Below are 20,310 nucleotides of genomic sequence, written 5' to 3' on the forward strand. Positions count from 1 at the left end.
TTGTGGGCTTCAAGGCAACGTCGGGCGCCGGACGGGGTTTCACTGGCCTTTGGGACAAACGCCAACGCTGCTATTTTTATTTCGCTGGGGCTCCATTCTACCGGCTCGCAACCAGCGACACTGGTCGACTTGGGCCTAAGACTCTCTCTCTCTCTGGTGGGCTTGGAGGTCCTGCAATACAGACATCATCACTCAGAGTGGCCCAGAGCTATACATAGTGCAGTCACAGCGTAGCGCTGTCTATTTCCGACTCAATCGCCTGCCAAGGCACCAGGCACTGATCGGCAGAAGCAAAAACCGGTCTACACCAGTCCACCCCCTGCCCTTAGCTACGCCCTACGTGCTGCAGATCGTTGAACAAGGTAAAAGTGGTCGTCATACTTCGTTAGGTGAACAATACAGTTGAACCGAGAAAAAAGTGAAAAAGGTATTTTGGCTAACATCCGATCCAGAAGATCTGTTGCATTATGCTCGCACCCCAGCAGTTCCATAACGGCACCGTAGATGCGAGTTTTGATCGAAATAGTGACATCCACAGGATCAATTTTTTCCCATAACCAACAACCCCCGTAGACACCCCATCTACATTTAACGGTAACGCCAGTAGCTCTGGGTGTTCTGGCGCTTCCAGGTGTGGCGGCGACCAGAGCGGGTGTTGTTGTAGCGGTGGCCCTTGTTGATACCACGGGACTTCTTGCCGGTGGCGGTGAGACCACGGGCCTCGCGGTGCTATAAAACGCATGCCAGGTCAGTGATATGTAACCAAGAGGAAGGACAAATGCCCCCCGAGAGCGATCGTAACGAACCTTGTGCACAGCGTTGCAGATCCAGTTGATGCGAGCATCACGGCGGATGGCCTTGTGCTGGGGGTCGACGAGGATGACCTCGAAGTACTTGTAGGTGGAGTCCTGGTTGATCCAGTAGGAGTTCAGGACACGCAGGTTGGCGCAGCGACGGCCAACACGCTCCTCAGCGGTAGCACGGAGAGCGCGCTGGTACTTGAGCTGGTTGATACCCATGTTGGTGGGCTTGCCTGTACTCGCAAACGAATTAGCCTCCGTCCTACCCCCATCACTCGAAGACAACGAATATACATACCGTAGGTGGCACCCTTAGGAGCGGGTCTCTTACGACCACCGCGTCTCACACGGATACGGTAGACAACATAGCCCTGCTTGGCCTTGTAGCCGAGACGACGAGCCTTGTCGGGGCGAGAGGGGCGGGAAGCACGGTGGATAGCGTTCAGTTGACGGAGCTATATTGATGCACTCTCAGCAAAGTTCAACGAGTGTATAGCAAGACACATTGAGGCTCCTCTCCAGACAGAAAAGTCTCTCTGTTTGTGCCACATCCATCCGCCGGCGAAAAAAAAAGTCGTTTCGAGCCGCCCAGTAACACCATTTCTCATTGCAAGAAGGGTATCCTATGGCAAACCACACGAGCACCCGGCGGGATGTTAAGTGATTGCAAATTGGGGGGGAATTCTCACCTCCCAGCAACGGACACGCAGCAGGAAGCGAATCACGTCGGACTGCTTCTTCTTCTGGATCTCTTCCACGTACTTGAGGGCACCCATCTGGACGAAAATCGGGATATCAGTCTCTCGTTTCTCAAAATTCGAATCTCGAAAGCCGCAGAGCAATTCGTTTTTATCGCAGCAGAGATAAACGGCGAAGGGGCGCGAGAAAACGTACCTTGTCGGCGTGGCAGGTCGTCGATTGTCGTCGGTTGTCACAGCTGAAAAGTTGGAGGAACAAAGATAGTAGACTCTTCAACGACCTTGTGTGTGGGACGCTAGAGAATTAGGCGAGCCCCCACTCCGACCAATCATGTTTTTGTCTCCCATTCCCTGATGCCTGAGGTGCCAATTACACCGCCTTCCTCTTTGACTTCTTCTACTAGCCTTCCCGTCTCTAGGCTTCTTTTGCGACCGTAAGGCTACAAGGCGACAACGCTGAGGAACTCAAAGCAACATAGTAGTAGTCTTGAGGGCAATGGATTCATTCTATTGCTAATAGGTTTTATAGGTATAGAGAATGAATGGAAGAAAATGATGTATCCTCCCTTTCCATCCTAGGCTATCTACATTCGCCTCCTGCGCAGTCCAAAAACAGACGGGGTGGATACTACTACTACCATCAAAGATCGATCTATGAGACTAAAAACCTGGCTTGTCCAACATGAAGGGAAAAGGGCAAGCAAGAAGCCAGAAGCCTTAACCCCATGTTGACAAGCCTAGATATGGAGACTTCACAACCGCCCGGATGAACACATAGGGCTGATTAGGCGATAGCTTAATATACAATTAGCAGCTAGAAGATATAGAAGAAAACCGATCCGTTGAATTTGCAATGATCTAATTGCTTCCAGCAGTGTCCGAGAGACGAACATGCTTAAGCCCTCAGACCATCGAAGCTGAAGTCTATGATTAATTATCAGCACTAACGACAGGTCATAAGTCTTTCCTTTTGATCCGTTGCACATGATTTCTAATCTCTTTGTAAGAAACACATTAGGAAAGAGAGATGTAGTGATAGTGTAAAAGAGCGAAGTCAGCGAGGAGAACAGTGAGAAAAGTGAAATCTGAATACATGAAAGTGGAGCGGGTGGTCCTTCCTGGGGGTGGGAAGGAACGAGGATAGGTTTTGCATAGGCGGCGGAAGAAGTGAATGATTTGGGGGGGGAGGAAGCTGCTCTCGATGTACAGCGGCGTTGAACCAATTTGTACAGAGAAATCTCATGGTACTCCTCAAGAATTCAGGGACAACCCCTGGAAACGGTTGTTTACCCATTCGGTCGGGGCAGCATGTAGACGGGATGCTCCGGAGCTTGCACCAGTACCTGCGCCGTAATCAACATATCCCGAATCCAAAGATCCATAGTTGTTCGCCGAGTAGGGAGAAAATGGATCCACAGATGCAAGTCCACCTAGCTCTGGTTGGCGAGAAGATTGGCCAAACGGCTGATACGAGTCGGCATAGGCATTGCGCAACATCCCCATCTGGTTGGCGCCGATGTCTCGTCCCGTGCCCATAGCGTCACGACCATGACCGTATGGGCGATCCGCTTGTGCATCGTGATTGTAAGCTAGAGGGTTTGGGGCTGACAAGCCAGCACTGGGGGGCGTGACAAACGACGCTGGATTAATAGCTGACATCCAAATCCGGGTCTTGTAGATTTTGAAAAGGTCGGTAACAAGCGAATTGAAGTTGATGTAGGAATCCGCAAAGTAATAGAAGGTGAGCTTTTTCCAATCCCTAGTAAATTGGTGTTTATTTAGCACATGGATAACTAGGCGGAACGACACATGGGGAACTTACATCTGGAATTCGGCATCGAGAATTTCCATATTCAGCCGATGCTCGGTAACCTTCTGTTGGCAAACCCGCTTTGCCTTCGCTTCATTTCCCTCCTTTTCACGCAGAGTTAAGATTTCATGATTTTGGGCAAGCCTCTTGATCAATTTAGGCTTGATGTCGGCAGCAGAGTCCTGCATCCCATGCGGACCATGTGGACCCATGCCACCAATGGCGCTTCTGTTATTCAAGCCCGGTACACCACCGGGAGCATTAACCACGTTGGCGGCCCCATTCTGGCCCTGCCTGGAAAACATCATCAGGCACTTGTAATGTTCCTCGGCATACTGTTGTTTTAGCTCCCGGGCTCTTTGCATAGACACGTTAGCATGCTGTATAGTTCCAAGATCCGTACCGCGGTCTGCTTCGACGATGACTAGGTCGCCGGGTTTCACCTGGAGACCGGTATCTTCTTGGATATAAAAGACATCCGCCCGATGGCATTTGAACGTAACGATATACAAGAGCTGGTTTTGGTGCGAATGCGTGAGGCCAGGCTGGTGGCGGCCGTAGGCGTTCGGCATCGTGTATGCCTGGTGAAGGGACGTGGCCATCGCAGCGGGGCCGTCGGCGCCGCGGAGAACTGGGTCGCGAGCAAAATAGGCTTCTGCAAATCGACGAGCTCGTAAATACTCCGTCTCCATTTCATGTTCCTCGGGACGAGGGGCCACATGAAAACGAGGATACTCACGATTCTGGCCTTGAACATTCGAAAGAGGGCCATCAACAATGCTCGCATATTCCTCTTCTCTATCACCCATTCCAGCCCTAGTACTGGCAGCTGCCTGGGATTCGCCCGAGACAGAAGCGTGTCGCATAGGAATGTCTGCGAAGGAGTGGCGCCGACTCTGGGGGATATCCGAAATGCTCCCAAAGTCAAGGGAAGTTTGCCAATGGGCCTTGCGAACGTTGTCCAAGGTACGGTTGTGGAACGACGTGTAAGGGGGGAGCTGCTTCTCGAGGTTTGCTGAGTGTTCGGAGAGTCTCCTTCGACCACTACTATGAATGTTATTGTAACCAGGGATATCGCCAACCTCGTCAAGATCTTCCACCGCCAGGTCTGTTTCCTCGGGGACACTGCCGCGAATACGATGCAAATTATGAATGCCACTTCCGATGGCATATCCGCTGGCTGCGGATGCAGACGACATAGTACGATCTCTCATTTGGTTGTCCATCTGCCCTGCTGCTTGGCGTAGAAGAGCATTCTCCCTCGCGAGCTGCTCAATGGTTCGGGCTTGGTTGGCTGCATAGTTGCTAAAGCTACCGTCCGAACCATCGGGGCTGCCAGCGTCATCGTCATCGTCTTCGCGCACACGCCCAAGCGTAGCGGGATCGTGACCCAGCTCGCCGAGAAGGCTAGGCCGCGACGACCGATGCTGTAAAGCGGAGAATTGACTGCCGCCATTACGAGGACGACCGCCAGAGTAAGGGGTCGAGGACTTGTTCGCCATGAAGCTCAGGAACTCAGGATCCAACTGACCTACCGAGTATGACTGCGACCGATAGGTCTTTGGAGTCGGATGCAGAGGAATTGAGAATGGAATAGCCGAGTCGCCAGCGGTCGTACGAGTCGTAGGGCTCAGTATTTCCTCTGTAAAGTAATTGCTCGCAGTAGAGGGATTGGACATTGTCGGGGATGGGACGATTTCTGCAAGCCGTGGCGGAGGCTCCTTCCGAGACTCGGAATTCCAGATACCAGTACCCCAGGGAAAGGAACTGTTCCCTACATGGTTCCAAGGAATAGAGCTACCGATGCCGGGACTCGTGTTCGGCCACCCAGATTGGTCGGTAGCCGGACTGCTCGGGTTAGAGGCGCCAGTAGACAAGGGGCCACTAGTGGTCAATGATGCCTTTCTGGTCGCGGTAACTGGCACTTCATTCAGCCATGACGTACGGCGAGCAGGCCTGGGTGCTGGCATGCTCGTAGACGTGGCGACCTGCTGTGAATGGTCTCCATCGTCATCAGAGGACGCCAAAGCCTCGGAATCAGGGGTGGAACGGCGAACGCCAGGGTGGGTTTTCTCTAGCCTAGCGGACACGTTACTGGTCGGAGTCGATGAAGTGACAGGCTTGGTCACCTGCGCGGTAGATTTGCCGGGTGGCGCAGCCATGGTGTCTGGAATAAAGACTGGAAGACGGTGTATAGCAAGGCGCAAAGTACACTGGCCATGAAATGTCAGTGAATACTGGAGTGAGAAAACAGTTAACGTGAACTGAGATAAGACTATATGTGGCGGAATGTTTGAGAGCGGTGAATCGGTCGTTGCAAGACGGAAAGAAGAGCGAGATGAAAGAAACAAGATGGAGATATATGGAAAGCCATCGTTGGGTTTCACTTACAGAGACGGCTGACGTCAGAGGATACTAGATCGTGAATGACTCGATCCGTGTAACAAACGCTTGGCCTCTTCAAAATACAGATGGAGAATCCGGGGTATTCACTAGAAGCCAGTAAGTACCGCATGGCAGATTAGAGCCAAGAGGGGTAGTTGTTACCTTTGGTTTAAATCGCGTGGGCGAAAAAGCAACGAGGCAAAAACACTCTAATAGTAATTCAGAAACAACCGTGTCTGGAGGAAATTATTTCGTTTGAGAAATAGGTGCGCCTGGAGGTATAAGCTGTTTGCTTGCGGCATAATAAGTTAGCCCAGGCTGATACTCGTTGAGGCAGATACACAAGAACTGGAACACTCCAGGGCTAGAAAGAGGAATGGTAAAGTAGAAGTGCAAAAGGATCGATGAGATTCAGTCGGGGAAACGGGATTTGCCGAGCAAAAGGAAAAAGAATCATGGAAGCCTGACAGGCCCAGGTGTAGCTCGTGTATGCTGGTTAAGTTGGGGGAAGTAGCTGTGGGTGGCGAGACGGGTAGCCACCCATGGGCCTGGAAGAACACCAGTCTCTTGAGCATCCTGCGGATCATATGATCAAACCCCAGAAAAACCCAGTAGAATCCCGTTTCACATGCGCTCAACGAGATCATGCTATTCTCATGCCTGGATTCCAGGGGCTGCCCCGTCTCAGAAGCTTCTCATGGAATTTTAATAGAGGAGCCATCGAACCTGAGGCCGGCAAAAGCACACAACTGCCCGTTCGTCCGTACCCAATTCAGATGGACCAAGAGCTTCGAGTCATCCGCTTGCTAGAAAGCAGTGGCGACGGATGGGGCGTTTGAGGGATCATACAGCTCATAACCCCCCCGGGGAAATTGCGGGGAAGGCAAGGCCACGGACCACAACCACAAGGCAAAACACACGACAATTGAATCATAAACGTACCTTATGGAAAAGTACAAATCCAGGTCAAACCCGGAACCAGTATAGCAACTTGGGTATCGCCGATCGTCCCAGACAAGTAGAAATCGCAGAAAATCGTGATCGCGTCTGTTTGCGCCTCCCCATGCGGTTAGCAATTGTCCCCGGAAGAGCGGAATTGGGCACGTAGCCGGACGATTCACTTACCAATCTAACAGGGAATAAAACGCAACTTTTTGTACCATCTATCCAACATAAAACACAAGCAATCGACCCGACCGTAAAAATCCGTCCCAGTTGTAGCTGGAGAATGTTCTCCAGGCGAAGCGACCAGGCTTCTGTCTAATCAAAGAAGGTATTGTGTAAAATGGCGCTTTGCGACCAGTCGAAAGGCAAAGAAATCGAGACAGGTCTAGAGGGCAATGCCACCAGACCAACAGAAGAATATGTTTGTTCTTTCCGATTTCCAGTTATAACTTTTTTTTGTGGTGGTGGTGGTGGTAATGATTATTCGGAGGGGTTATCTGCGGTATGTCGCTCGAGAAGACCTATGACCTCACTGTATGTCGAGTTGCGATGAAAGGGATCAAATAGGTGCGCGGGATGGGGAGACGGTAGCGTGACCATAGACGGATAACGTTGGCAGGCAAGATGGCACCAGTAACTATGGGCAGATCTCAAGAGCAGCGCATCTTGAGACTGACGAGCGACGATCACAGCAGCAAGGGGAGCGAGAGAGCCCGTCAAAGGCCAGAAATTATTCTGGCGACCCGACCAAAGCGAATTAGGTTGATAGTTAGGCGCTTTTTAATCCCGAGCTTGTCACGGCGCAAGAAGGGGGATTGGAGGGGGATGCGGGCGTGAAGGAAAGAGTGAGAGAGTATGTGTGTGTGCGGATCGCAGAGCGGCGCAGGTCGCAGAGACAGACAGGAGTGGCAGTGTGGCTTCTGCAACGTTGCTTGACCGATGACGATCTTCAGCCGGGGATGGGGTGTGGTGTGATCGCAAGCCTTATCGAGAGTGGGCCAAGGGAGACAGGAAAGCGGCAGAGAGCAACAGAGAGGAAAGTAGTGGAAGTAGTGAGAGTGATAACTAAGTAGTGGTTGAGGAAGGGAAGAGGAGATGGGGGGAAAGAGAGAAGAAAGATGATCAAGGACCGAGAATTAGCACGGTGGTAGGAGGAAGAGGGAAAAGAGGAGAAGGAAGGTTGTACAGTCGTAAGTTGCGTAGGATAATATTAATGCAAGCTAAGGGGAGGTAGCTCTGGACTAGTCAAAGTCGACCTCAGGCCACTGGACGAGACGAGCCAGGAGGAGAAACCAGCGAGCCACGGGTCGGAGCACCGAGCAGCAGTGGCGCGAGGTGAAAGTTGGTGTCAAGGGTGTGTGTGTGTGTGTGTGAAAGGTGAGCTACTATGACCGTAGCAAGTTTAGTTTTGGGAGGGATTGGAGGGAAAGGAGGAGGGAGAAGTTGGTCGTGGTTGTGGTTCTTTTTATCCTGGTCCTTTCCAGCTGTGCCAATCTTCGAGCCCGTGGTGAAAGCAAAGTACAAGTGAACGATTGTGGCCCGGTACCTTTTACCTCCATCCACACTAACCACGGCTAAAGGGGGGCGACTACGTACCTGGAGCATACGATCATTTCATCGCTCCAAGGCGGGGTAAGCAATTCTACGTGAGTCTAGATACGGTACGGATCCAGAGGCCGCAGGATGAAGTTGCTTCAAGACAAACAGAAACCGAGAGAGCGAGAGAGAACCGGGGAGGAATTGACGGGGGCAATAGAGATTCCTGCACAACTTTCAATCTGACTAGACTACCTGAAGAACTTTTAGAAAGGTTTAAAAATCAATAAATCCAGAATAGAAAAGCTGGGGGCAGAAGGGGGTTCTTACAGTAGGGAATCTAGTAGTGATTGAAAGTCCGTAGCAGCAGCAGCAGCAGTAGCAGCAGCAGTAGCAGTATGACAGGCAGCAGGCGACCAGCAGCAAAAAGAGGAGAGCAAGAACCAGTCGGCCATGGATGGAACGCCCGTGAGTGGGCCGGGCGGGCCTCTGGACTTCTGGAGGTCCAAGTCGAAGATCCTCCGCGCTTTCTGACTGGCAGAGACGAAATGCCCCGGTCGCCCTCTGAGCATCGCCGGATTTGCGACTGGCGGCCTGGTCCATTTCTTTTTTTTTTTCCCTTCTGTTCTCCTCTTTTTCCCCGTTGACCCTGAAGCGGGGCTTTTCTTATGATTCTTCTACTAACTAGTAGATACTACCCTGATGGACATTAGTCCATAGAAGCTAACTAAATAAAGATCAGGTACATTGATGACTAAATTTCTGCTGCTTCCCTTAACGTTAGTTAGTTAACTAGTTAATGAGATCAAACTCTCTAGATAGAGGGGACGCAATGCCGTTGAAAACCCTATCGGATTCAGAACCTGGGGCAAAATCTTGTTGAGGAATCGTCCGATCCAACCCGCGATGGGGCTGTGGAGGCTGGGGAGGAGGGGAAAGACTGGAAACACTTGAAGGAGCTTGGGCGCAACCCAGAAACTGAGCGATGAACGGGGGAGGATCAAGGCTGTTGGGCTATCCTGAGCCCGGTTGAATCCCCGAAGGAGAATTGGAGGGATTTCTCGGCCGCAGCGGTTCCAAACAACGATGCACCATGAAACCTTCGAAATTCTATCCTCATTTTCCAGGGTTGGGTGGGCATCATGCGACCGCCAATGAAGAAATTATTGACAGGGTTTGATATGGTGATAGTACTGTGGCAGGAGGAGCAGATTGTACTTCTTACTCCTGTGAGTGTATGCATGCCGAGGGCATTGAGGGGAATCAAAAGCAAAATCAATAATATAATAATAAGGAAGGAGAAGAAGAAGAGTAATAATCATAATAATAAAGTCCGAAAGTGTTAACAGAATTTACCACATATACCACGATTTTCATTCCATAATAATACCTCATCTTTCCCCCCCACCTCACACCAAAAGTATCTTTTCCTCTTTTCTTTCATGCATGAAATTTTATTCGAGTGTGTTTTCTTTGTGTCATTCCGCAGTGGGAATTCGTTAACGTCATACTGGCGTTAGGTTACACGGCAATCCTGGCCGCGGGTCCAAACCAACGCGAATCAACGCGTTCAGCTCCAACCTTAGTTCGCTTCTCTTCCCCTCCCGGATACTTACTGCACTGCACGTACCTTGAACCTGAACGATGGGCAAAAAGGTAATGATGACCCTCCATACATTGGACTTGCAGCAAATGCACATCCATCTCGTCTTACTTTTCCCTGACTAGTTAGTAGTCTATCTAGTCTGACCGAACATGCTCATCCCTTTACTCCTCTTCCTTTCTCTTCTTCTTCTCCTTCTCCTCCTTCTCCTCCTTCCCTCCCTCCCCTCCAAAGCCCATGCACCTGACTGCGGGGAAAGAACTAAACTAAGTGGGAGGCAAGGGATGGCGATCCAATCAATGCCTCATCCTGCCTATGGAGTCCATTCCTCTTGCAGGATCGTCTCCGTTGGAAATTGCGGAGGGAGCTTTCCCGCCTTCGGTTGCCAGCCAATCCTGTCTTCAGTCTTCAGTCTTGTCTCTTCATCTGCCCTGCCAATTTCTGCTATTGTTGTTTATCGTTGCCGACCTCTTATTCCTCCCTTCCCCTTCTCCCCCCTCCTCCCCATAAACTTTCTTTCCACACATACCCACACCGTCACCAATATATGCAGAACACTACTCGGATTCCGCTCGGATTCCGCTCATGGAATGTCTAGTCGTAAATTACTCTTGAACCTCGCAAGTAAGATGCGACATGCCCAAGGAACGAGATCCGGGTCCAGTCTCCATTAATCATAAGCCCTCTTCCCCCGGCCCCCTCGTAAGCGATGAGGCTTGAACCCCCGGCCCACGGATCACTCTGGACTTGCGCTACAGGGACCAACATGATTAGTGGGACTCGGGGATGTCCTCATCTGACTTGTCTGCATGTCCGATTGGGCTACAGCCACAGCGGAGTTCACTAACAACTAACAACACCCCCCCAATACCCCACCACTAGAGGTGTGGCACCGATGCGTGGCTCTTCGTATCCCGCTTCCGAGGAGCAGAACATAAGTAATATAATCGTCTTTCTTGTATGCAAGATTGGACATGTTTCCTACTAGGATTCTGTTTCCCCAGAAGAATGGATCGTCTGGCTGCATCCGGACTGTCATGAATGTGATATATCCTACCGTACTAGGAAGATGTCTTGATTAAGGTTGCGTCGTATCAAGAGGTCCGACCCTGACAGTTCCTTCTTCTTATCCAGGGTATCGAAGAGCCTAGAGCAAGTCCAGCCCATTCCAGTTCAATTTTGCTGACCAAGTGGACATATTGTCCGAAGTCCTTTCGCCGAAGAGTGCCGATCTAATCTTCTTCCATCACCGTGTACGTCCTGCAGTGCTATGCTTCGCATGGGCTAGGGATGCTGCCGTCATGAGATGTCTGGTTGGCTATGGCATCACCATAGGTACTACCTTCCATACACTATTCTTGCTACTTGCCAGAGGAAGAAGAGCTGGGGTACAGACAGTAACTATCACGGCTTATTCATGTCCATAGCATCAGGTGATATGTATCCCAGCATGCCGCTTGGAGATATCGCCTCCCACTACATCTCTCTATGGTTCGTCGTATTCTTTCATTTAGGTACTGATTTTTTGGCTTTCTCCGAGTCTGCTGTCTCCTTGACTCAATTTTCTCCGATGCTCCAATCCCGCTCACTCCCGGCATGCATCTTCGCACCTCATACTATACAACTCTCGCCTCCCTCGTCTAGTTATCTCTTCTTCCCCCTTCCCCCCTCCATATGAGCGCAATGGCAGTCGTTAGCAATATGATCCTACCATTTCGGCTCTCTTCCGCCTCCTGCCTCTTCTTACGGAAGTCATCTTACTAAATGTCGAACATCGGACGGATTTCTACATGCGACCCATCCGACTTGGTTTCAGAAAGTTTGTCTGTACCACACGACTAGTCAGACCATCAATCCTCCACTACTACTCAAACCCCCAAGCCCTCCCGAGAATTACTGGAGCCTAGTACTATGCTTAACTGGCAATATCTCTAGATGTTAACCTCCATCTATCTCATACATCGATGACACGTTTCGGACCGATCTTCGTCCAAGAGGATCTCGGAATATAGCCCCACTTTGATGATGAGGGGAATATATGCCGGGCACGGTCCAAGCTTACCAGATCTGCTATAGCCTTATGGGAGGCATTGTGAGCGGGAGGGTATAGGAGACTACTGGTCGACAGGAGGAAGAGAGACAGTGCATCGAAGGATAACAGGGTTATATAAGTACAGAATTATTAAGGTGCCCTGGAATATAGCTTGATTAGTCTTTATAGGGTGACAAGAAGAAACTATAGATTGACTTGGAAGCAATACTTGATAATGAATAGTACCCGAGTGAACACCTTCCAGGTATACCAAACCCCGGCCCTTCACACTAGAAGAAGCATTGCTAGTCTATTAGTAGTGTATGGTACTTGAGTCACCTAAGGCATTCCCGCCTTATTGATGATTCTAAATACAACTTGCCACTATATCATTCATAGTAGACTACTACCGTACTAACCAGACAAAAGCATATCCTAAGTAGTAGCTGGCTGCCAGACATTTTCACTCTTGCATACTAAGCCTACTATGTAGAAATACTACATACAAGCAACATCCCCTCACCACATCAGTCCGAGTAAGTATATACTTACTACTTCCTATAACCCTCCCCTGACACTAGCTACTAGACAGCCACTTCCCCAGCATACACTAAAACAACCACCCACCAATCCATTTCAATTCCCGTAAAACTACACCAAGACCTGGCACTTACTTGTTACTATACTACCTCTCGCAACGCATCAAAACACCCTTGTCCCCACCCCCCCCCCCATCCACATCCCCATCTACCAAAGCGATAGTTACATCAATTTACTCGACTGACAACGAATCCCCACTCCAAACATAATTTACGAGTCTACAACTAAATTGAGCAAGCAAAACCAAACAGAACCTCTACCATTTAGGTTGAAGCTAGCTACTAAATACCAGCTAAACTAAACATTCTGACTCCATTTCCCGATCTCCCCGACCCCCGATGATGATCTTTTGCCGCTACATACTACCTATCTAGGAGGCTAGGGGGCTAGGAGCTGCCAGTCCGGTGTTAGTGTTACACTTAATATGTGCCTAGAAGGCTAGTTCATGGTCTGGTGGGCCGGGCTACGCTACGCACAGATACAGAGTGGATATCGGTAGTTTGTAGTGATGTGTGTGTGTGTGTGTGTGTGTGAATGTGACATCCTCGGCTCGGTTGAGACCTTTTTCCTGGCGTGGGATTTTCATGTTGGGTTATTTTGGTCGTCCTTAGTATATATGGATCATTATGATGCATGAACATTGGGATTGGTTGGGGTCTGCAATACAGACGTGCTTAACTTAGTGGTATACTGATAGAGAGGAGATTCAGCATTGTCTGGCAAAGCTTTCTATAGACCGTAAACCCAGATGGTAATATATCCAGCGTCAAAAGTACAATACACGTGATGAAGTATAAGTTGATTAATTATAAGAAACCATGTAAAAAGGGTATTGGTATTCAGGGAGCCGAATCCAATGTTCCCTTGCCGCCCGTCGAGGCAGTGGCGGCAGCGCCCTTCTGCTGGCGCAGCTTTTCCTCGAACCTGGCGAACTCGTGCATCGAGATCTCCTCTTCTTGGTCAAGCACTTGCTCGACTCCTTGGACTTCTTCGATCTGTAGGTAGAAAGCACGCAATTAGTCAAACTCAATTCTCGAGATGCATGCAGAGGTAGTGTGTGTGTGTGTGTGATACTCACATAGTGCATAAGCATAGACTCAATACCGTTACGCAGCGTCACGGTACTCGAGTCGCAGGTCCGGCAAGCACCACGCAGCTTCAACAAGACGATACCGTTCTCGAAGCCGCGGAACTCAATGTCGCCACCGTCTTCCTGGATGGCGGGCCGGATCCTTGTGTCCAAAAGCTCCTTGATCATGCCGATAACCTCGTCTTCTTCTTCCTCGTAGGCCAGAGACTCCGACTCGCCACCTTCCTGGGCATTCTCAGCACCTGACTTGGCAACGGTGTTCACGATCGCCTCGCCCGAAGTCACGGCCTGAGTGATGAGACTGAAGATCTCGGGCTTGATGTGCGCCCAGTTGGAGTCGGTCGCCTTGGTTACGGTGATGAAGTCGGGACCGTAAAATACAGAGGTAACACCGTCGACATTGATCAGGCTTGCTGCCAAGGGAGAGGGGTGCGGAGGAGCGAGGGTAGAGCGGGGTGACAGGTACTCGAGGAAGGTGGTCGGGAAATTCTCGGGGAGGACACGGTGGTTAGGGATGAACTTCAATGCCTGTTGGGGTTCCGCATACAAGGGTCAGATGCTTGTTCTTTCGTTGGGATCTCCGTGCTGGGGTGTCACGGGAAGCCTTACATCAGGGTTCGGGGTGTTTTCCGTCTGAATGAATATCGTGCGCTTGCTCGACGGCGATGGTCCGTTCACGCGAGCCTGCACGAGCGAGTGCTGGTGAGGCTTCAAGGTCGGCCGGCGACGAGCCTCTGAGGCGGTGATAGCAGGCAATCGTGCCGAACGGTGGACATTTCTGTATGATCCGAACACCGCGGGTTTGGCGATCCGGGAGGAGCACTCTGCAGCACTCAGTTGCTGCGTAGTCAATCTGACGCCGAAGAGAGTGCGCCTAAGCATGTTTCCAGACGCTGAGCTGACAGACATATTGTCGCTGTGATGGAAAAAGAGGGGAGTGGCAGGTATCAGACTTCGTTCCTGGTTAGAAGAAAAGTGACCGAAATGCCGATGGGAAAGTCGATTCCCTCTGACGCAATGAGGGTGCACGTGATCTTCCCGATAGAAGAGTGCTGACAAATGGAGGGCAGGCTCCACCAATCAACTGCCAGCAGTTTGACATCGTCGCCCCAGGAATTGTTCGGCAATCAATTCTTCTGCTTGCTACTCGTACAATGTAATGTAGACTATCTCACTGGTAGGCATATACGCCCGTCGTACTAAGCACTATATATCATGGGTGTAACATAATTTTTCCTCTCAGCCGAGTTCCGCTTCGGTTATAACTGCGTTGTGCAAGAGGCCACATGCTTCCGGGCCTGCTACCTGGTGAACCCAGTATCGCGGTTAGCCCGGCCTTGCCTGAAATTTCCTGGCTCAGGACCACTAAGACCTTGACGTGTTTGGTGTGGAGGTAAAGCAAAACATGTGGTGACATGTCGCTGGCGGCTCAGTGCCTCGTCCCAGCACCAAACGTTAGCTGCCGCTGCTCCTCGCATCGACCCGCTTACTCTGTGTCTAGTCGTGATTCACCCCAACAAGTCAGTTGGTGATCATAGGTTCAGGTCATGTTGGTAGATGGTTGATAGCCGTCCAAGATGTACTCGATGTGTAGTTCCCGTGCTTTCAGGCGCGAGTCCGACGCGCTCAACTGCGGCCTGCCACCTTGGCACGGGAGTCGCGTTGAACAGGCCAAAGCTCATCATGGGACCTTTCCCACGGACGACAAAGACCTACGAAGACGAGCGTGCCGGTATTGGGGCCATACCATGTCCTTCAGCAACGGAGCTATTCCCAGACCTAGCGAGTCAAGAAGCACAAACACCCCCTGACACCACCTGTATTTTTGCGCTAGTTCGTGGACCTGAAAGAACTGCGCACATTGGCTGAGGGGAGCAAGCAGATGTTGTGCACCCAGGGTATTCATATCAGACTGAGTACAGTACATAACAGATCGACAGACCTCGTCTGCAAAATGCTCCGCCAGCGCTGTGAAATCTGTTGCCACATCCAAGCCCAAGGGACTCTGCTCATTCGTCTGGGGATGAGTGGCACAGGACTGCGAGGGTGTAACGTCATTTCTGCGATAGCCAAGGACATCGAGAAGCTCATCAACTAGCGGGTACAGTATTATCAAGGTGGCCCAATAGATGAGGTGCGATTCGGCGCAAACCAGGGAGGCAAACTGGAAGGGATCGGGGAATAAAGCGGTGGCAAGGTGTGCTCTCAGGTCTTCTCGCAAGGGGACGTCATGGGAGAGAGTCGACGGCGTCCCAAGTTTCTCCTGCATCCTGAGACATGTCTGGTGTAGTCTTTCTTCTAGCGATAGGCAAGAACCCAGTAACTTCTCGCCGTCGTTTCTATCACCATTCGAACTGGCAGGGGGTTGCTCGATGAAAGTGTCTACTTGTTCTATGAGAGCGGAGCACTCGGCCAGGAGGTCCGTCAGTTCATCAATTGGCTCAAGTTCTGCCGATCCTTGCGATAAGCGTTCTTGCGTAGTCAGAACTTCATAGAGAGTAGCGGCCTTGCGTCTCCCCACGGCATCACATAACTGGGACGGTTCAATGTCAGCAACACCCAGTTGTTACGAGGATCAGCTGGTTGATCAATCCGAAGCCAAGGAGACTGACAGTGACAAACTTGAGTTGACGGTGGAACAGCTTCTCGGCAAGAGTTTCTTTTTTATGATCACGGCACTGGTTAATGATTGCGTTACTGCCTTGCACATGTGCTATCCAAGCCATGAATCCCGGGGGAGAAGAGTGGATCAACTTCGTAAACTGTTAGGCCAACTGCAGAAAAGAAGCGTGGGGTAATGAGAATGGTGACACTGACTTCATATAATTGGAAAACAACTGTTGTGTATAGAACATCCTGGCCTAGGCCTTTACCGGACTTGATCTTGCCATGCATGATCTCCATCGAATTGTTATAGAGCTTCGTACTATACCCGAGTAACCGATCGTCCTTGCGCTGTTTCGCAAGAAAAGCGGAAGAGAGCGACAGAAGCGCTCTGTCCAAGAGAGGACTATTCCCACAAAGTTCAGGGAGCGTTTCGAGGATGTTTGTACCCTTTCCATCTTGCGAATGCCATGACGATGGAAGAAAGCCCCCCACAAAGGAGGCGAGCAGTTGTGATCGGACCTCCGCATTGACATTCAAACGGGGAAGGCCTGGCTCCACTCGCGTTAATTGACGGTCGGGAATCTTCCCGGAAGTCGACTTCGGGCGACGGACGAGCTTTAGTTCTCCTTCCTCTACAGCGTCGGACGATTTGTGGATGAAGACCCTTTTCCGTTCATAGCCGGTGCATATATGGCCGTTCTTGATGCACCGATTGCATTCCGGCTTTGCCTCGTCGCACTACACAAGGGTCATGATTCAGATGACTGTTCTTGCTCCGTATCCGAGGGCAACCAAGCCTTTTCAAGCCATGTAAAATAGGTCTTACCTTGACCTTTCGTCGCCGGCATGTATTGCATCCGGTTGATCGGAAGGGAATGCCTCCCATAGCCGGTCAAATCGTCTTCCAAGCTGTCTGCCACAAACTGATAAGATTTAGCGCGGGCAGACTGCAGACGGTGAACCGCTGTAGGAAGAAGATTATCATTCGGACTTTCGTGGCATTGTCAAGACCGCATCAGGGAACCGTACGACGAATCATTGACGGGAGAAAATTCGGGGAAGCACTTGTAGATAATAGATATATTTCAGGCACTAGTAGACATCGTAGATATCTGAGAGGAGGATGGAGATCGATTGTCATCATGGACCGCGCCACTTCACGTGAGCCCCCATTGGGCTGAGTTTGTTTCTTTTTGGTCCGCTAGACGATCGTCCCTGACGGATCCTTATCGGCAGTCATTCTTTTATCATCCTTTGCAGAAAACCTCCAACCCTGCGGGACATAAGGTAACTATCCTTATTCCATACGCCAACGCGCTTGCTTCTTACGACCCTTGCGACCGGTTGAAGCAAGACAATGCTCTACAGAGCTTGATTGTCGCGCAGTTGGCACAAGGTTTGGATGGGACGCTGGCGATAAAATGCCCGGCACCTGCGAGGTTTGCGTCTCGGAGCCTTCGAAGTATCGATGCCCAACATGTGGGCTCATGAGGTATGCTGCTTGAATCCGTTTCTCCTAGAAGGAAGAACATACCCGTGCTGATTGTCGTGGTCCTAGTTGCTCCCTCGCATGCACTCAGTCCCACAAAATCTACTGCGCACCTAAAGCACCATCGCCAAAACCGACCGGTCAAACAGTCGACACTCAACAGCCTCACGGCGAATCGAACGGGCATGCAACCAGCGAGGTAGCATCCAAGGCTCAGAATGGCCTCGATATAAAATCTCTAGGAAGCTCAGCCGAACTCAAAGATCTACTCGATCGGTTCCCTTCGCTTCGTGAGGAGCTGTACGATATCTACAAGGCTACTTTGGAAGATGCATGGGTAGAGACACAACGCTTTGGAGGTCGGGGTCGACACCATGGGAGAGGCAGAGGACCACCCCGTCATCATGGACCGTGGACTCGTGAGAAGGGCTTCAATCGGGGAGTGGGAAGGGTGAGGAAGCTACGAGAAAGATGCGAGGAGGGCCTGGAGACTGGCAATAAAGCGGAGGGATTTGTGCGCTTCATGTCCCTGGTCACCGGTAATGAGCTTCCATACGAGGGCATGTAAGGGCCCCAAGATAGTTGCGGGTTCATTGGGGTAGGGCCCAACGCTCCTGACTATATGCCAGGATACTTACCAGCTGCACACCCCTCGATGGAATCTACCGAGGATGGGTGTATTTGCATGCTGGCGCAGTTAGGTCTTCATGGGGATGAGGAAGGCTGGCAAGTCCTGGTAGAGACGAATGTTCAGTCTCATTCCGGGGATGCATATGTAAATATATAGTCCGTCACTTGCGCAACCACGACTATCACAGACTGTGGCTAATCTTCCAGCATTTGGGAGCAACTGAATCAAATATAATTAAGAATTCTCGAAAACTGTATCCACTTCCGGGTCTTTTTGAGCTCGTACAGAGGTGCGGCAGGCTGAAATAGTGTTCCCTCTTTACCAATATGCGGTCTAGCTGAAAGCTCGGTATTTTTGCACAGCTTCACAACAACTAGCTACTACAGCATACACCGCCATCATAATTTAGTTCACAGCACGGTGTCACTGAGGTTCCGACGTGTCTCCAGGTTCCCAAGAGTGCATGCCATTCATCTGCGCAACGCCATGTAGGCATGAGTTGAATGAACCGGATTCTTCCCCTGCGAGAAGCCAACGAGTCTATAATATATATCTAAGAAAAGTCCGTGTCATGTCATCTAGACTGTGTACCTATGACGGGGTACAGCATACGAAAGTAGTTATGGGAGACCCAACTTATCAACTGGATAATAACTGGGACATATCAGAATAAATAGTCAGCTAACTAGTTAGTTAACTAACTATTGTGCGATGTTGAATCTGACAAAGCCGGTCACTTCATGGCCTTAAGGCACCAAGGTATCGTTTGGAGCGGCTGGTGGAAAGTCTCCAACGGAAAGACAGAGATGCCACTGTGCAGCATGTAGCATGCGATTCCAGAGTATTACCCCAGGCAGGTCTACTGGTAGTGAAGCCTGGGGAAAAGTGTGTCTGCACACCATAATTCTGCTGAACATGTGACTAAAGTCAAAATGGAACCCAGGGGCCAAAGAACCAGGACACAGCCATCCTCGACCAAACATTGAAACCAGTAGTAGTCGCCATGTGCATGGGAACTTGGACAAGCCATGTTTCAAACTTTTGACTTTCAGCCTGGCAAGATTGGGGTCCGTCGTCCATGGCGGAGCATGAGAAACGGTTCAGGTTGATTCATCCGGTTCCACGCACCGCATCTCCAGCCGAATTGAAGCGACCTCAACGTCGCAGATCTTCCTGACAGCCTTTTCAACCTAGACAGTTTATGCCATCTACTAACTATCTAGTAACTACTCCGTAGTATTTCTCTCCTTTTCCATGAGGGGAAAAATGGCGGGGAAATGTGACCCGTCTGGAAGGATTCTCTCCAATGCCGCCAATCGTCCATCACTTCATCCCTCATCACATTTCATGTCTACCAACGAGACGCCCGGACAACGGGGGGTTCAAGCAATTGGCCTTAACCTTGGGATTTGTCTGGGTTGTGATTCGCAAAGGCTGCCAGACTACTTGAGCTAGTTACCGATCTCCCCGTCTTGGGTGCCACTGGCTAAGGTTTTGGGGAACTGCGATGTTATTCGCCCCGAGCATCCCCGCCCGCTCATGTCAATGGGAAGTTCCGGGGAGGAGACAGACATCGTTTGCCTTGTGACATTCAATTTCTGGTAGAAACTCTGGGGAACAATCATCCAAGTTGGATTGAAGGTAATGTTATTGTTGAACGCGAAGTAACTTGGAGAACTTGTGCTGTGTACTCCGTAGTTGAGTTAGTTTGGACGGCAGACTCCCTTGCTGATAAGCGATGAGCGATTGGGGTTCTGGATCGTTGGCCGGAGAGTTTGGTGAGGAGGAAAAGAGTGAGGAGAGAAGGCGGCGGGCACACAAGTTCCATCCCGCAGCACCAACGGAGTGCCTGTGGTGAACACGACCGATTTTAGTAAGATCGCAATCCTCCCAGTGTTGGCCTGGGATTTCCTGCCATTGTGCTCCGCTAGGGATAAAGTGTCCCGGTGTTTCTAATAATAAAGATAATAAGATAATAAAACAAAAACCATAACCATAAGAATTATCCTGTCGTTTGGAGAGGTAAAACCAGACTTGCTTTCTAAATCTCCCCGCCCGCGCCTCCCCCCCCAAACTGCCCCAAC

At 50.6% G+C, this 20,310-nt stretch overlaps 8 protein-coding genes across 8 annotated transcripts; 3 read left to right on the forward strand and 5 right to left on the reverse strand.

Moving 5' to 3' along the window:
• Positions 1-156: 156 nt before the first annotated feature.
• On the reverse strand, positions 157-1,742 carry ASPBRDRAFT_172742 (60S ribosomal protein eL15). The gene is made up of 4 exons (XM_067619733.1): positions 1,490-1,742; positions 1,099-1,255; positions 807-1,033; positions 157-729 (listed from the first exon to the last, which is right to left on the reverse strand). The coding sequence occupies exons 1-4, from the start codon at positions 1,574-1,576 to the stop codon at positions 589-591; spliced, it is 612 nt and encodes a 203-aa protein (XP_067482343.1). The 5' UTR covers positions 1,577-1,742; the 3' UTR covers positions 157-588.
• A 1,007-nt stretch (positions 1,743-2,749) lies between these two features.
• ASPBRDRAFT_193761 (uncharacterized protein) lies at positions 2,750-5,470 on the reverse strand (the record flags this gene model as incomplete). The annotated part of the gene is made up of 2 exons (XM_067620670.1): positions 2,750-3,257; positions 3,321-5,470. 2 exons carry the CDS (start codon positions 5,468-5,470, stop codon positions 2,750-2,752), a joined length of 2,658 nt encoding a protein of 885 aa, XP_067482344.1.
• Positions 5,471-8,346: 2,876 nt separating this feature from the next.
• Positions 8,347-8,975, reverse strand: ASPBRDRAFT_474849 (uncharacterized protein). The gene has a single exon (XM_067625863.1). The coding sequence runs from the start codon at positions 8,775-8,777 to the stop codon at positions 8,451-8,453; it is 327 nt and encodes a 108-aa protein (XP_067482345.1). The 5' UTR covers positions 8,778-8,975; the 3' UTR covers positions 8,347-8,450.
• Positions 8,976-9,666: 691 nt separating this feature from the next.
• On the forward strand, positions 9,667-10,455 carry ASPBRDRAFT_40356 (uncharacterized protein). Its single transcript, XM_067624333.1, has 2 exons — positions 9,667-9,830; positions 9,910-10,455. Exon 2 carries the CDS (start codon positions 9,930-9,932, stop codon positions 10,449-10,451), a length of 522 nt encoding a protein of 173 aa, XP_067482346.1. The 5' UTR covers positions 9,667-9,830; positions 9,910-9,929; the 3' UTR covers positions 10,452-10,455.
• Positions 10,456-10,949: 494 nt separating this feature from the next.
• On the forward strand, positions 10,950-11,673 carry ASPBRDRAFT_474845 (uncharacterized protein). The gene has a single exon (XM_067625862.1). It carries the CDS (start codon positions 11,084-11,086, stop codon positions 11,453-11,455), a length of 372 nt encoding a protein of 123 aa, XP_067482347.1. The 5' UTR covers positions 10,950-11,083; the 3' UTR covers positions 11,456-11,673.
• A 1,575-nt stretch (positions 11,674-13,248) lies between these two features.
• Positions 13,249-14,408, reverse strand: ASPBRDRAFT_120500 (NifU family protein; the record flags this gene model as incomplete). The annotated part of the gene is made up of 3 exons (XM_067617351.1): positions 13,249-13,404; positions 13,488-14,027; positions 14,109-14,408. 3 exons carry the CDS (start codon positions 14,406-14,408, stop codon positions 13,249-13,251), a joined length of 996 nt encoding a protein of 331 aa, XP_067482348.1.
• A 772-nt stretch (positions 14,409-15,180) lies between these two features.
• Positions 15,181-16,992, reverse strand: ASPBRDRAFT_53055 (Zn(II)2Cys6 transcription factor domain-containing protein; the record flags this gene model as incomplete). The annotated part of the gene is made up of 4 exons (XM_067626999.1): positions 15,181-16,032; positions 16,112-16,252; positions 16,317-16,844; positions 16,933-16,992. The coding sequence occupies 4 exons, from the start codon at positions 16,990-16,992 to the stop codon at positions 15,181-15,183; spliced, it is 1,581 nt and encodes a 526-aa protein (XP_067482349.1).
• A 329-nt stretch (positions 16,993-17,321) lies between these two features.
• Positions 17,322-18,485, forward strand: ASPBRDRAFT_147672 (zinc finger HIT domain-containing protein). The gene is made up of 2 exons (XM_067619274.1): positions 17,322-17,598; positions 17,665-18,485. Exons 1-2 carry the CDS (start codon positions 17,528-17,530, stop codon positions 18,161-18,163), a joined length of 570 nt encoding a protein of 189 aa, XP_067482350.1. The 5' UTR covers positions 17,322-17,527; the 3' UTR covers positions 18,164-18,485.
• The last annotated feature ends 1,825 nt before the right edge of the window (positions 18,486-20,310 follow it).

Source organism: Aspergillus brasiliensis (assembly GCF_001889945.1).
Source record: "Aspergillus brasiliensis CBS 101740 unplaced genomic scaffold ASPBRscaffold_3, whole genome shotgun sequence".
NCBI lineage: Eukaryota > Fungi > Ascomycota > Eurotiomycetes > Eurotiales > Aspergillaceae > Aspergillus > Aspergillus brasiliensis.

Coding starts and splice junctions, on each gene's coding strand:
- ASPBRDRAFT_172742 (XM_067619733.1), bottom strand. CDS start 1,576: ATGGGTGCCCTCAAGTACGTGGAAGAGATCCAGAAGAAGAAGCAGTCC. Junction 1,256..1,489: donor TGCGTGTCCGTTGCTGGGAG/GTGAGAATTCCC, acceptor GCATCAATATAG/CTCCGTCAACTGAACGCTAT. Junction 1,034..1,098: donor TCCTAAGGGTGCCACCTACG/GTATGTATATTC, acceptor TTGCGAGTACAG/GCAAGCCCACCAACATGGGT.
- ASPBRDRAFT_474849 (XM_067625863.1), bottom strand. CDS start 8,777: ATGGACCAGGCCGCCAGTCGCAAATCCGGCGATGCTCAGAGGGCGACC.
- ASPBRDRAFT_40356 (XM_067624333.1), top strand. CDS start 9,930: ATGCTCATCCCTTTACTCCTCTTCCTTTCTCTTCTTCTTCTCCTTCTC.
- ASPBRDRAFT_474845 (XM_067625862.1), top strand. CDS start 11,084: ATGTCTGGTTGGCTATGGCATCACCATAGGTACTACCTTCCATACACT.
- ASPBRDRAFT_147672 (XM_067619274.1), top strand. CDS start 17,528: ATGCCCGGCACCTGCGAGGTTTGCGTCTCGGAGCCTTCGAAGTATCGA. Junction 17,599..17,664: donor CCAACATGTGGGCTCATGAG/GTATGCTGCTTG, acceptor TCGTGGTCCTAG/TTGCTCCCTCGCATGCACTC.